This window comes from Osmerus mordax, chromosome 13, assembly GCF_038355195.1.
Source record: "Osmerus mordax isolate fOsmMor3 chromosome 13, fOsmMor3.pri, whole genome shotgun sequence".
Classification (NCBI taxonomy): Eukaryota; Metazoa; Chordata; class Actinopteri; order Osmeriformes; family Osmeridae; genus Osmerus; species Osmerus mordax.
This window is the reverse complement of record NC_090062.1, coordinates 235086-247172: the sequence shown is the minus strand read 5'-3', so window position 1 is coordinate 247172 and position 12087 is coordinate 235086. Positions and strand designations below refer to the sequence as shown.

The 12087-nt window shown below is 49.6% G+C and overlaps 1 protein-coding gene, 1 non-coding gene and 1 pseudogene across 2 annotated transcripts; 2 read left to right on the top strand and 1 right to left on the bottom strand.

The window, feature by feature from the left end:
* Nucleotides 1-974: 974 nt before the first annotated feature.
* On the top strand, nucleotides 975-1147 carry LOC136955896 (U2 spliceosomal RNA; annotated as a pseudogene).
* Nucleotides 1148-1827: 680 nt separating this feature from the next.
* On the top strand, nucleotides 1828-1945 carry LOC136955883 (U5 spliceosomal RNA). The gene has a single exon (XR_010878184.1). It is a non-coding gene; the product is annotated as a U5 spliceosomal RNA (small nuclear RNA).
* Nucleotides 1946-10614: 8669 nt separating this feature from the next.
* Nucleotides 10615-11265, bottom strand: LOC136955101 (uncharacterized). The gene has a single exon (XM_067248715.1). The coding sequence runs from the start codon at nucleotides 11263-11265 to the stop codon at nucleotides 10615-10617; it is 651 nt and encodes a 216-aa protein (XP_067104816.1).
* Between the last annotated feature and the right edge of the window lie 822 nt (nucleotides 11266-12087).

Below are 12087 nucleotides of genomic sequence, written 5' to 3'. Positions count from 1 at the left end.
CGTTTTGACCCACAGTTGCTCTGTTTCCTCTCTCGTGCAGGGATGCGGGGAGGCCGCTCGGACCTTTCCTGCTCTGCTGGGCGGGTGCCGGACCCTCCCCTGGACGGGGGCCCATGAGATCCTCCCGGCCAGAGCCGTCAAGCACTCCCGGGGCACGTCGACTACATCTAGGCGCCCACGGTCGACTCAGGGCGGAGAGGAGACTGTGAGGTGGCCCGCCCTGGGAGTGCAGCGCCGTCCGGGACCTGTGTTTCCAAGCGGGGCCCCTAGAATCCCGTGCCTGCCGGCGGGGGAGGTCCGGGTGGGCCGGAGCCCCTCCGCCAGCTCTGGTCCACCCCACCGCAATGCAAAAGACTCTTTGGACCTCCGGAAACCGGTCGGCAGGGAAGCGCGTGGAGAAGGCCACCCCGGCAGCGGCGATACTGGTTGCAGAGACCCGAGGGTGGCACTTCCCACGCGCCATTCGGAGGGGGCCCCCACACACGCGAAGTGGTCCGGACGGCAGCGGCCTGGCTGCGCTGGAACAGCTGCCACGGTTGAGGATCTCCGCTGGGCCCTTGAGGGGGAGGGTTGCGGGCCCGCTTGGCGGAGGGGGGAGTGGACTGCCCGGGCGGGCTCGCCTCGTTCCTGTACGGGAGAGGAGCAGAGCTTTTAAAGCGCACAGTGTTTTTAAAGACACTTTTGAAAATGTTTCTCCTTTTAAAAATGTCTTAATTTGCCCAAAAAATTTACAATGTTTTTCTTTTATGGCCTTTTAAACACTGTGGTATGCACACATGATTCATTTTTAGGCACTTTTAAAACCCGTAATTGATGCAGTGCTTTTAATGAAGATACACCAGTGTTTTTAATTTCCTACAATTGTTTTTTGCCAGTTTTGTACATTTTAAGAAGTAATTTTTTTAAGCAAAGAAAATAGGAGAATGTTTTAGTGTCTTGTTTAACTGAATCTGTCAACGGTCATGTAATAATAAAAAGTTTCAAAAGAAAAAAATCTGTTCTTATCAGTTTAATATCTGATATGTCCTCCATGCGAGGACAACATATTAAACGGATTTTTGCAACAGGGAGTCGGAACAGGGGCTCGCTCCGTCCGCTCCGCGCATCGCCCCGGTATTGCAGCGTCTCCGGGAAGGGTGCAATCTTTCTAAGCGTGTCAAAGAGAAAAGCTAGTGAGGGAGGGAGGGAGGGAGGGAATGTCTGAATGAGTGAGGTTTGGGGGAGAGGGGTTTAGGTTAGGGCTAGGGTTTTTGGGGTGAGGGTCAAAAAACCCTCAAAAGGGGGGGGCCCCCCAACAAAGCGGAACAAGCGATCCCTACCAAAAAAACGGGGTGAAAAGGGGGTGTGGGCGGAGCCCTGTCGGCCGGTGGCGTTTTCCCGCCCTTTTAGATATAAAAAAAAAAAGAAAAAAAAAAAAAGTGAGTGACTGAGTGAGTGAGTGACAGAGAGAGAGAGAGAGAGAGAGCTGGCTGACATTCAGCGGGGCCGAGGTGAAAAACTGGAAGGCAATCGGAATGAGTTTTTTATCGCCGTGTCAGTCGACACCAACACGGAGTGGACTGGCTGGAAGGCGCATACGATAAACGCGTAGGGATCTTAATGGAGAATAAGCCATCAATGAAATGGAGAAAGTGCGGTAAGGAAAAGAAAAGCCAAGCGGGCGGGCCGAGCCCCTCTGCGGCCCGTGGCGTTTCCGCGCCTTTTTTTTCCCGAGAAGGATGCGGTTCGCCCCGGTTCTCCCCGGTTCGCCCCGGTTCGCCCCCGCGGACGGGTGAGTCAGGGCCAACGGAGGGGTTGGGGGTAGGCCGTTTGGGTCGTTTCAAATCGACGCTCTGGTTCCCCTTCAGCACGCACAAGCCTTTCGCCTTTTACTAAAGACTTCCGTGGAGGGGAGCGCCGACGAGTGGAACGTGGTATTTTTGGGAGGCTTTGCCCGAGGGAGGGCAGAGCCTGATGGACGTGTGACAAAAGCAGGGTGAGGTTGGCTTTGGGGTTAGGTGCGTGCCTGCGGGTAAGGCAGGTTTTGTCTTTGCTTCTTCTGTAGCTGTTTCAATTCTGTTGCCTTTTGGCCTCGGCTTTCCGCTTCCGTCCCTGCTTGTCCTGCGGCTTTTGGCCTCGGCTTTCCGCTTCCGTCCCTGCTTGTCCTGCGGCTTTTGGCCTCGGCTTTCCGCTTGCGTCCCTGCTTGTCCTGCGGCTTTTGGCCTCGGCTTTCCGCTTCCGTCCCTGCTTGTCCTGCGGCTTTTGGCCTCGGCTTTGGTTTTGGCTTTTGGTGGTTTCGGCCGTTCTCGGTGTGGTGACCGAGCGGCCCAGGTGGTGCACGGAGGGTCCGCGCGCCGGGGGCGTCCGATAATGCGGTCATCGCTTCTCGGCCTTTTGGCTAAGATCAAGTGAGTATCTGCTCATATCGAGCAGATATTGGCCCGCCCCCGTCGATACCGGATCGCCTGATAGGGATCCGGTGACGGGGGCGGGTCGGAGCGGTCGTCTGCCTGGGGGTTTCGGCCCCGACGCCAGACGGGGACTCGTCCCCATTTTCAGAGCGTTGGGCGCTTCGGCGCCCAACGTTGCTGGTCACCCGAGAAGCAGGCCAGGCTGCTAGAGGGACTGACGGTTGGCTGGACGGAGGGCCAGACGACCTGAGGATTGGAATCCTCGCAAGAGGATCAGGAAATCCTCGCCGAAGGGCAGCCTGGGAGAAGTGGCGAAGGGATGGTGCCTTCCCAGGGGCCGTCGCGATTGAGGGCAGAGGGCCAGTCGCTCGACTCCACTGGCGAGGACGACGGGAGGAGAGGGAGACGGAGCCATCGGGGCGGAAGCCCGGATGGACCCCGTCAAACTTGGACTTCCACTTGTAACCCCCTAGGGGGCAATTGTTATGTGCGCCGCCTCGGCGGCTTTTGTCCTGTACCCCCTTGTGGGGATTCTGTATTTGTAACGGACGTCTTGTTGATTGTCTTTTATTTGAACGTTTTTAATGAATTGATAAATACTTCTTTTTCTTTTTTTAGAAAGAAAAAAAAAAAATCTGTTCTTATCGACGGAGCTGCAGGGGTCAGCGGGACGCCCGCGCCTGCAGCTAGCGTTACGTCCGTGGCGGACTGCGTCGGGGTACCCGGCGCCAGTACCGGCGGCAGGGGAGCGACGGGAGTGTTTGGCGGAGCGGCGGTCGGAGACGGCGGCGCCGCCGGGGAGCGGAGCGGCGGTCGGCGGCGGAGCGACAGGCGGCGGTGTGCCCGGTGGCAGCGGGGCGCCAGGAGGAGGGGCCGGGGACGGGGCCAGGAGGCTGCGTCGCCCGGAGCAGGGGATGAAGGATTCCCTCCGGTTCACCTGGAAAGACCCTGCAACCAAGAGGCTGGTGAGGGATGACTTCACCAGGGGAGTGGTGATGGGGCTGCTGCGGCTCACCCCGGCCGAGGTCCTGTGCCTCCAGGACAACGTTCCGGAGAGGGGGTTCGATTTGACCCTGAGAACGGGCCCCCCCGGGATTTTGTTTGGGTCGGGGGGGGTCCGGGTGGAGGGTTCTTTTACGGTTATGCAGGGGAGGGGGATCGGGGCGGACATCACGGTGGGGGATTTTAAAATGCGGGTGGTTTGTGTTTACGGTCCCCAGGGGAGGGTGGAGATGGAGGAGCTGGTGGAGAGTGTGGCTCCCCATTGCGCCACCAACAGGTCGCTGGTGGTGGGGGGGGATTTTAACTTGGAGTTAGGGGGCACAGGTGAGGGTAGTGTAGGGGCCTGGAGGGCGTTATTCGAGGGGCATGGGCTGGTGGATGGGGGTGGGCGCACTACCCCGCGTTTGGATGGTCCCACGTGGCGTAATTCCCGTGGGGTCCAGAAGCGTATAGATTACGTTTTCTTGCCGAGGTCCTTGGGGCCGGTGTCGGGGCGGGTGCTCCCCGTCTTCTTCTCCGACCACGATGGGGTCCTGCTGACTGTCCGGGCCTGGGTGCCGGTCTTTGGCCCGGGGTACTGGCGACTTAACCTGGGGGTCCTGGAGGAGCAGGCTTTCTGCGACTCCGTGGGCCACTTCTTTCAGGGCCTCAAGCCCCTCTTCGCAGGGGTGGTCGAGTGGTGGGAGACTGCTAAGGCCCACTTGCGGGACTTTATCCAGGGGCACTGCAGGAGGGAGGCGAGGGCCCAGAGGGCGGAGACCGCGGCGCTGCAGAAAGAGCTGGAGCACTCCTGGGGAAACCAGGGGGTGTCCCCCGACGTGCAGCGTTGCGCCGCTCTCAGGGCCCTGTTGAGGGCCATCCACGAGCGTTAAGCTCGCACTTTCCTCCTGAGGATGCGTCAGAAGTTTGTGGAGCAGAACGAGACGTGCTCGGCCTCCTTCTTTGCCTCGGTCAAGGAGGTGAAGGGGAGGTCAGTGTTTTCGGGAGTGAAGGACCCGCATGGTAGCAGGGAGTCAGGTGGCTGAGCGGTGAGGGAATCGGGCTAGTAATCCAAAGGTTGCCAGTTCGATTCCCGGTCATGCCAACTGACGTTGTGTCCTTGGGCAAGGCACTTCACCCTACTTGCCTCGGGGGAATGTCCCTGTACTTACTGTAAGTCGCTCTGGATAAGAGCGTCTGCTAAATGACTAAATGTAAATGTAGCAGAGCCTGCCCGTATGGTGGAGGTCGCCACCGACCACTACACCACTGTGCGTTCTTTAGTGACAGGGAGGTAGATGATGCAGGTTAGAGGCCAGGGATCCGGTACTGGGCCTAGACCAGACGGCCCTGTATTCCGAGTTGGTACGGGGTGGCTGTGCGCCGGTCGCAGGGGTTAAAGCAACAAAAAAATCCTGAGTCTGAACTTTTTTTTGTTGGGGTGAGTGAGAGGGGGGTGTCGTCCTGTGGCGTGGACACATTCGCAGGGTAAAAAATAAATAAATAACATTTAGAAATGAATGATTGCAGATTATGGTGGGACTTTTGAAACTGCATAACCAAGACAGGTCAGCAATAGTATTCCACCTCACTACAATATGGTACTAACACATGTAGCATTTATGATTTATTTTTATATCAAGTTTAGCTGCTAAGCTTTGTCCTTCAAAGGTTACAAGCTGACCTACAATCACATGGTGACATGTTATAAGGGTATGTGAAATTCAGTCAGTGGAAGAAGATTTGCAACCATTTAATTGAGGATATATGAAAAAGGACCCGTTAAAGTGCAACAGTGAACTGTAGATAATACTTTACTTTAGTATATTGCAACATTTTGAACAAACTACTTTGTTCAAAAGAAATAATCGTAAATTAAATACTAGGAAATTAATAGAAAATATATCAATAAAATAATTAAAACAAAACATTCAAATGTAACTGGTAACTTCACTGTTGGGAAATAAATACAAAACAGACACATTGATCTATTTCTTTCTCTTTTAGTGGATTTTGAGTCATCAGAACTCAGAACTGCCTTTTTGCAGAGGCAGTTGAGGCTGGTGCAGAGGAGGTAGGGGGGGCTTTGGCTACATAGCTACATACATTTGGCTAGATACATGCGTATCTTCAGGTCACACACACGGTCAGTTATTGATGCCGGTACATCAGCTGTGGTTGTTGCTCCCGGTAACAGAGTTGTGTGTTGGAGAGCGCGAACAGCTGCTCTATGAGCAGGGTCTAGCTCATGACGTCCAAGTACTTTTTTACCGCTAGTTGCAGAACTTAGCTTTCTCGAGCAGAGTGCAGAAGCAAGCACCTGCTTCTCTTAACTTTTTACACCAGCTACCAAAAGGCTTACTGTCCTTCCCTATCTCTTCTACCCATGCCCAGCACCATTTATTTTTCAACCCTTTATCAACTAGGAGGGCATCTTCCCCAGGATTCATGAACTTGCTCTCCATCCTACTCTCCTTCGGTGTGACGTCTCTCTACTCGAGCATCTACGCAGCATAGGCAGAGCGATAGAGAGCGAAGTCGGTGGTTGAAGCACATTTTCCCAAGACCCGCCCCAATCTACTTCTGATTGGCTAATAATGTTATTTTGAGAGCGGGAGAGTTGTGCTCCTTTTATTGGCAGACAAACTCATAAACTCCAAAGTGATGGTGACGATATCGAAACGTGTTTAAAATAATAATAATTTAAGACTTTTTTACACAGCCAAACGCCGCACGCCGGAAATCCGGCACAGTGCCGTAATACTTTAATCCCTGCGGTCAACCAGACCGTGGCGGGTATCCCCACCACGGTCTGGTTGTCTGTACAACTGCCTGTTATGCTCGGTCTCAAAGACTTGAATTGACTGCGTTTGCACAAAGGCCTGCCGTTGCGTGAGATCATGCACCGTCATGGCCTGGCACGGGTTTTTGTGTGGGAGGGTCACTGTGTTTTGTGTGCGTGGCCCCCTGTTAGTGGCCGTCGCATGATGTTTCCTGCCCTTGAGCTATGATGCCTGCCCCTATCTATAGCCCTTGTGTTATGTGTATTGCCCCTTATGGGAGCCTTGTGTTTTTTTGTTCATTTTTAATTATTTGTGGGTGTGTGGGGCTTGGGGTATGGTGGATGGGATGGGAAGAGGTGATTGTATGGATTACGGTGTAGCATTGGGTTTTGGTTGGACTGTGTGGGTTGGGGTGAGTGGGGTTTTGGCCCCGCGCCCTTCTTGTTTTAGTGTCCGATGTGAATAAAACTAAAAACTAAATAAATATCTGTTCTTCTCGAACGAATACTGTCTAAGACCCGTCCTTGTCGATACCGGATCGCCTGATAGGAATTTAATTGAGTTTAATGTGTTTAATCTGAATTCGGTTTATTCGCCATGTATGTTATCAAATCAAATCAAATTTATTTGTATAGCCCTTTTTACACGCAAGCATGTCACAGAGGGCTTCACATATGCCCATAGAACTGCCCCTCAACCAACCTAAACCCTCAAGGAAGACAAGGAAAAACTCCCAAAAAACTCTCAACAGGAGAAAAATGGAAGAAACCTTGGGAGGAGCAATTCAGAGAGGGATACCTTCCTCCAGAGACGGTTGGTGAGAGAGAGGAGCAGAACACAGGCTAAACATAGTCATACAGTGTCGGTGGGTTTTTAAAACACCAAAATCCATTGTTCAACTTTATAGATGTAGGACAGGACCGGGAGACTCGCGACCAGGTCCAGCGTTGGCTGACCGACGACCAGGCAGGTGCTGACAACTCAAACCCCCCACACCACAAGGGATGTGTGTGGGGGGGGACAGAGAGAGGAGAGCAGGGATTAGAGGATGCCAGGAGCAGATAACAGTTACAGTCATAATAGAATGAGATCCCCACCGGTCAAGTGTGGACTGGTGCAGCAATTTAACAGAGCAAAAAAGGGGAATTTGATGCAACCCCACACACCAAGACAGCGACAGCCCCCCCAGAACATGAAATCTGTTCCAGGGGAAGAGAACTCTAAAATAAGTTATACTTATAGAATAAGGATGGAAGCAACCCGTCCCCCATTGCCTCCAACTAGTAACATACTTACCTTTAACAGTCGTAGAATTGACTAAACAATAACGTTTTTAACCTAATTTTAAATGTCGAAACAGTATCAGACTCCTTAATTGAGACGGGTAATTTGTTCCAGAGAAGAGGTGCTCTATATGAGAACGCCCTACCTCCAGCTGTTTTTTTCTTAACTTTGGGAACCACCAGATAGCCGGCATCTTGAGATCTAAGTGTCCTTGCGGGGCAATAGGGTGCAAGGAGACCGGAGAGGTACAGTGGTGCCAATCCATGCAGAGATTTGTATGTTAGTAGTAGAACTTTGAAGTCAGCTCTGGCTTGGATAGGGAGCCAGTGTAGAGAGATAAGAGTAGATGTTATGTGATCAAACTTTCTTGATCTGGTCAATAGTCTAGCAGCAGCATTTTGCACCCGCTGTAAATTTTTTAGGTGGGTAATTGGGAGGCCAGAGAACAACACATTGCAATAGTCCAATCGGGACGTAACAAATGCATGTATTAGTTTTTCGGCATCGTCCTTTGAGAGAAATTTTCGTATTTTGGCAATATTACGTAGATGGAAAAATGCAGTTCTGGTAATTTGCTTAATATGGTACTCAAACGAAAGGTCTGGGTCCATTGTGACTCCTAAATTTTTTACTAGCTGGCTTTGAGAGACTTTGACGCCGTCTAGGTCTAAGGTCAGATTGGGAAAATTATTTCTATATGTTTTAGGACCAAAAATTTGAACCTCGGTTTTATCCGAATTTAGAAGAAGGAAATTTGCAGTCATCCAAGCTCTCAACCTAGAAACACATTTTTCCATAGCATGTGGAAATTCTCCAGACTTTATAGACATATATAGCTGAGTATCATCTGCATAACAGTGAAAATTTACCCCAGAGCTTCTAATTATGTTTCCTAAAGGCAGCATATAGAGAGAGAATAACAGAGGGCCTAGAACTGAACCCTGTGGTACTCCGTATTTTACAGTGGAGCTCCTGGATGAGCAGCCATCATAGTGGACATATTGTGATCTATCAGATAGATACGATCTAAACCACTGAAGTGACGTACCAGAAATCCCAACATAGTTCTCCATACGTTCCAAGAGAATCTCATGATCCACCGTGTCAAAAGCTGCACTTAGGTCTAAAAGAACCAGGACAGAGATAGAACCCGCGTCAGAGGCTAACAGTAGATCATTGACTACCCTGGCTAATGCAGTTTCAGTGCTGTGGTGGAGACGAAATCCAGACTGGAGAGGTTCATAAAGCTGATTTGAGGAGAGGTGCTCAGTGAGCTGTTGTGCCACAGCCTTCTCTAAAATTTTGGAGAGAAATGGCAAATTTGAAATTGGCCTGTAGTTGCTAAGACAACCTGGATCCAGGTTTGTTTTTTTTAGAAGGGGCTTAATAATAGCTTGTTTGAAATCGATGGGGACTTGGCCAATTACAATAGATTCATTAATAATACTAAGCATGGGTGGTCCAATAATAGGGAGAAGTTCCCTACAGAGTTTAGCAGGGAGGGGATCGAGAAGGCAGCTAGTGGGTTTCGAGGAGTCTATCAGCTTGATGAACGCTTCCATAGAAATAGGGTTAAAGTGAGTGAGAGCCTCAACATGCAGCATGCTTGGTATAGGGGAAAGTTCAGTGTTGATGGCCACTCCTCCAGGACTAGTCTGTAGTTTGTCCCTTATTGCATAGATTTTTTGGTCAAAGAAATCTAAGAAATCATTGGGAGAGAAATCTGAACTAGCACAGAGTGTACTTTTCTTAGTGAGACTTGCAACAGTATCAAATAGGAACTTAGTGTTGTGTTTGTTCTTACTAATCAACCTAGAGAAATAATCCGATCTGGACCTGATGAGGACATGCTTGTACTCCATTAGGCTGTCCTTCCAGGCCAGGTGGAAAACCTCCAATTTAGTGGTACGCCACTTATGTTCTAGTTTTCTAGTGGACCTCTTAAGAGTGCGGGTTTCCTCTGAATACCATGGAGCCAGTTTCTTGTCCTTTCTTTTCCTTGGTTTGAGAGGGGCAACAGAGTCTAGGGATAGCTGAAGAACCAAATTCAGATCCCTCGTTTTAGTATTTAATTATTTATTTGGGACGTCAAGGACTTCTAGTGCAGCGGGCAGAATATTAGCCAGTTCCAGAGCTGTGTTTGGGGTTATGCAGCGGCTAGTAAAAATATTCTTAGTGCCTCCAAGGCTCTGGCAGAGGTCCATTTTGAAGGTGACCAGGCAATGGTCTGATAATATAGGATTGTGGGGGTGGACAATGACGTCACTAATCTTAATTCCCCGCGTGAGAACTAAATCCAATGTATGCGAGTGAAGATGGGTAGGTTTGGAAACCACCTGAGTGAGACCTGTGGAATACATTAGAGCAGTAAAGGCCTTACTTAAAGGATCTTTTGGGTCATCCACATGAATGTTAAAATCACCCATAATCAAGACGTTATCAGTATATGTCACAAGATCAGCACTAAAATCTGCAAATTCCTCCAGGAAGAGGGAATACGGGCCGGGGGGCCGGTATAGAGTAACTATACAAAATGAGGGAGGGGGGCCAGGAGTAGTAGCATTATTCCTTTTTAAAATGGTTGGTGGTTTCATGCAAATTATTTAAAATGATTTAAAGGTATTTACAGATTTTAGGTTGAGGTTGAAGCTAGCTTTATATATCATAGCAACACCACCACCTTTCTTTGATACACGAGGGATGTGTGAGTACGCAAAATCCGGAGGCGATGCTTCATTCAGGGGGGAATATTCATCAGGTTTTAACCAGGTTTCGGTGAGTCCAATCAAGTCCAGGCTGTATTCAGACATTAGATCATTAATCAAAACGGCCTTTGTGGATAGAGATCTGATGTTTAGGAGCCCAACATTCCAGTATGGGTTTTTGGCAGATTTAGACGTAGATAATTCTTCTGAGAAGGTGGCACTGTCATCAGAAAACTTAGTAGGAAGCGCAACGGGGGAGCAAGGCTGAATACATATTAAATTGGTATAATTCCTAATACTTGAAGGCCGAAATTTAGAGAAAGGGCGGGGGACCGACACCGTCTCAATGGGAGAAACGATATCAGCAACCCCACTGATTACACTACAAGCTAGGCTATCGGGCCCCCAACAGCTCACAGCATACCTATCAGACTCTCTAAGAGACTGTAGCCCGGCTTGTTCTAGTGAGTGTCAGGCCTGCTCTAAAATAGCTTCAATATTCCTAGACAATAGGAAAGCACCTCTCCAGCTCGGATGGAGCCCGTCACTTTTCAACAAGCCAGGTTTGGCCCAGAAACTAGACCAATTATCTACAAATCCTAAACCCTGTTCTGAACAGAAGCGAGCCAACCAGCGGTTAAGAGAGACAAGTCTGCTGTAGATCTCGTCAGTCCCCCTAACAGGTAGTGGGCCAGAGACTATTACTTGATGCCGACACATCTTTTGAGCAAGGTCACATGCCCGAGCTATATTAACCTTCGTGACCTCTGACTGCCTTAGCCTAACATCATTGGTGCCGACATGAATGACAATATTCTCATACCTATCATCAGTGCGTGCGCCATGTGCCTTAGCTTGGGCCTTTGCCTTAGCCCTAGTGCTAGCCAGCACCCTGAGATTAGCTTCTATGTCGGTAGCTCTGGCCCCAGGTACACAGTAAACTGTCGCTGGTTGCTCCAATCTAATGTTACGAGTGATGGAGTCACCGATCACTAACGTCTGAGGAGTCCCACTCCCACCATGCTGCAAAGGTGAAACCGGTGGGGCTGATCTTGAGTCCTCCCTAGCGCTAGGACTCCCTGCCAGTGATGTTGCGCCAGTTGCATCTAAAGTTACTAGCATACGTTCTTCCTCAAGCGACTGAACGCGACTCTCTAACAGAGTCAACTTTTCGAGCAAAATGACACATGTAGGACAATGTGAGTGGGTGTGAGACATTATAGTTAACTTACGTTAATAGTTTATGCCAGCCAAGGAAATCCGTCAAGAGCGTTGAGTTGGCTAGTTCAACAGGAACAGTAGTGTCGGGCTCCAAGGAAGAAATCCGCGAAGAAAGCCGCGCCGAGTAAACCTATAAGTAAGATAGTAAATGTATAGGTTAAATCGGGAAGGACAAAATAAATGAATAAATTAAGTAATATATATATATATTCGATTAACAGGGAGCAAGAACAAAAGCTTGTATAACATCCACCTATGTTATACAAACGGCAGCATATTGCGACAACTTTACCGCATACAAAAACAAAGTGAAGCATTTTATTTTAACCGTTGGGCTGTCTCAGACCCCCCACATTGCAAAGGTTAAAAGAAAATTATTTGTATTTGTTTTTGTATTGGGTAAAAATGGGTAAACACAACGATGGTTCGTTATGAACCTTTGGGTCATGTGACCCGAAGGCACAACACAAGGGTTAAGGCCTAATTGAGCCTAACACTGCCATTGTTTTAGCACGACTTAGCACCTGTTTTCTGAAGTCGCCCAACAACTCACCTATCAACACTCAACCAAGGTAGGTAAAGAATGGGGAATTGTAATATTCAATCAAAAAAAATTACATTGGGACTAGGCTCTGGCTGGGTTAGGTTTAGGGAAGGTCTCACCCATTGCTGGGTTGGAGTTGCACTGGCACTAGTCCGCTATGTTCATGTTAAATGATTACC

What these genes read in the sequence shown, in the direction of transcription:
- LOC136955101 (XM_067248715.1), bottom strand. Translation starts at nt 11,265, where the DNA reads ATGCTAGTAACTTTAGATGCAACTGGCGCAACATCACTGGCAGGGAGT.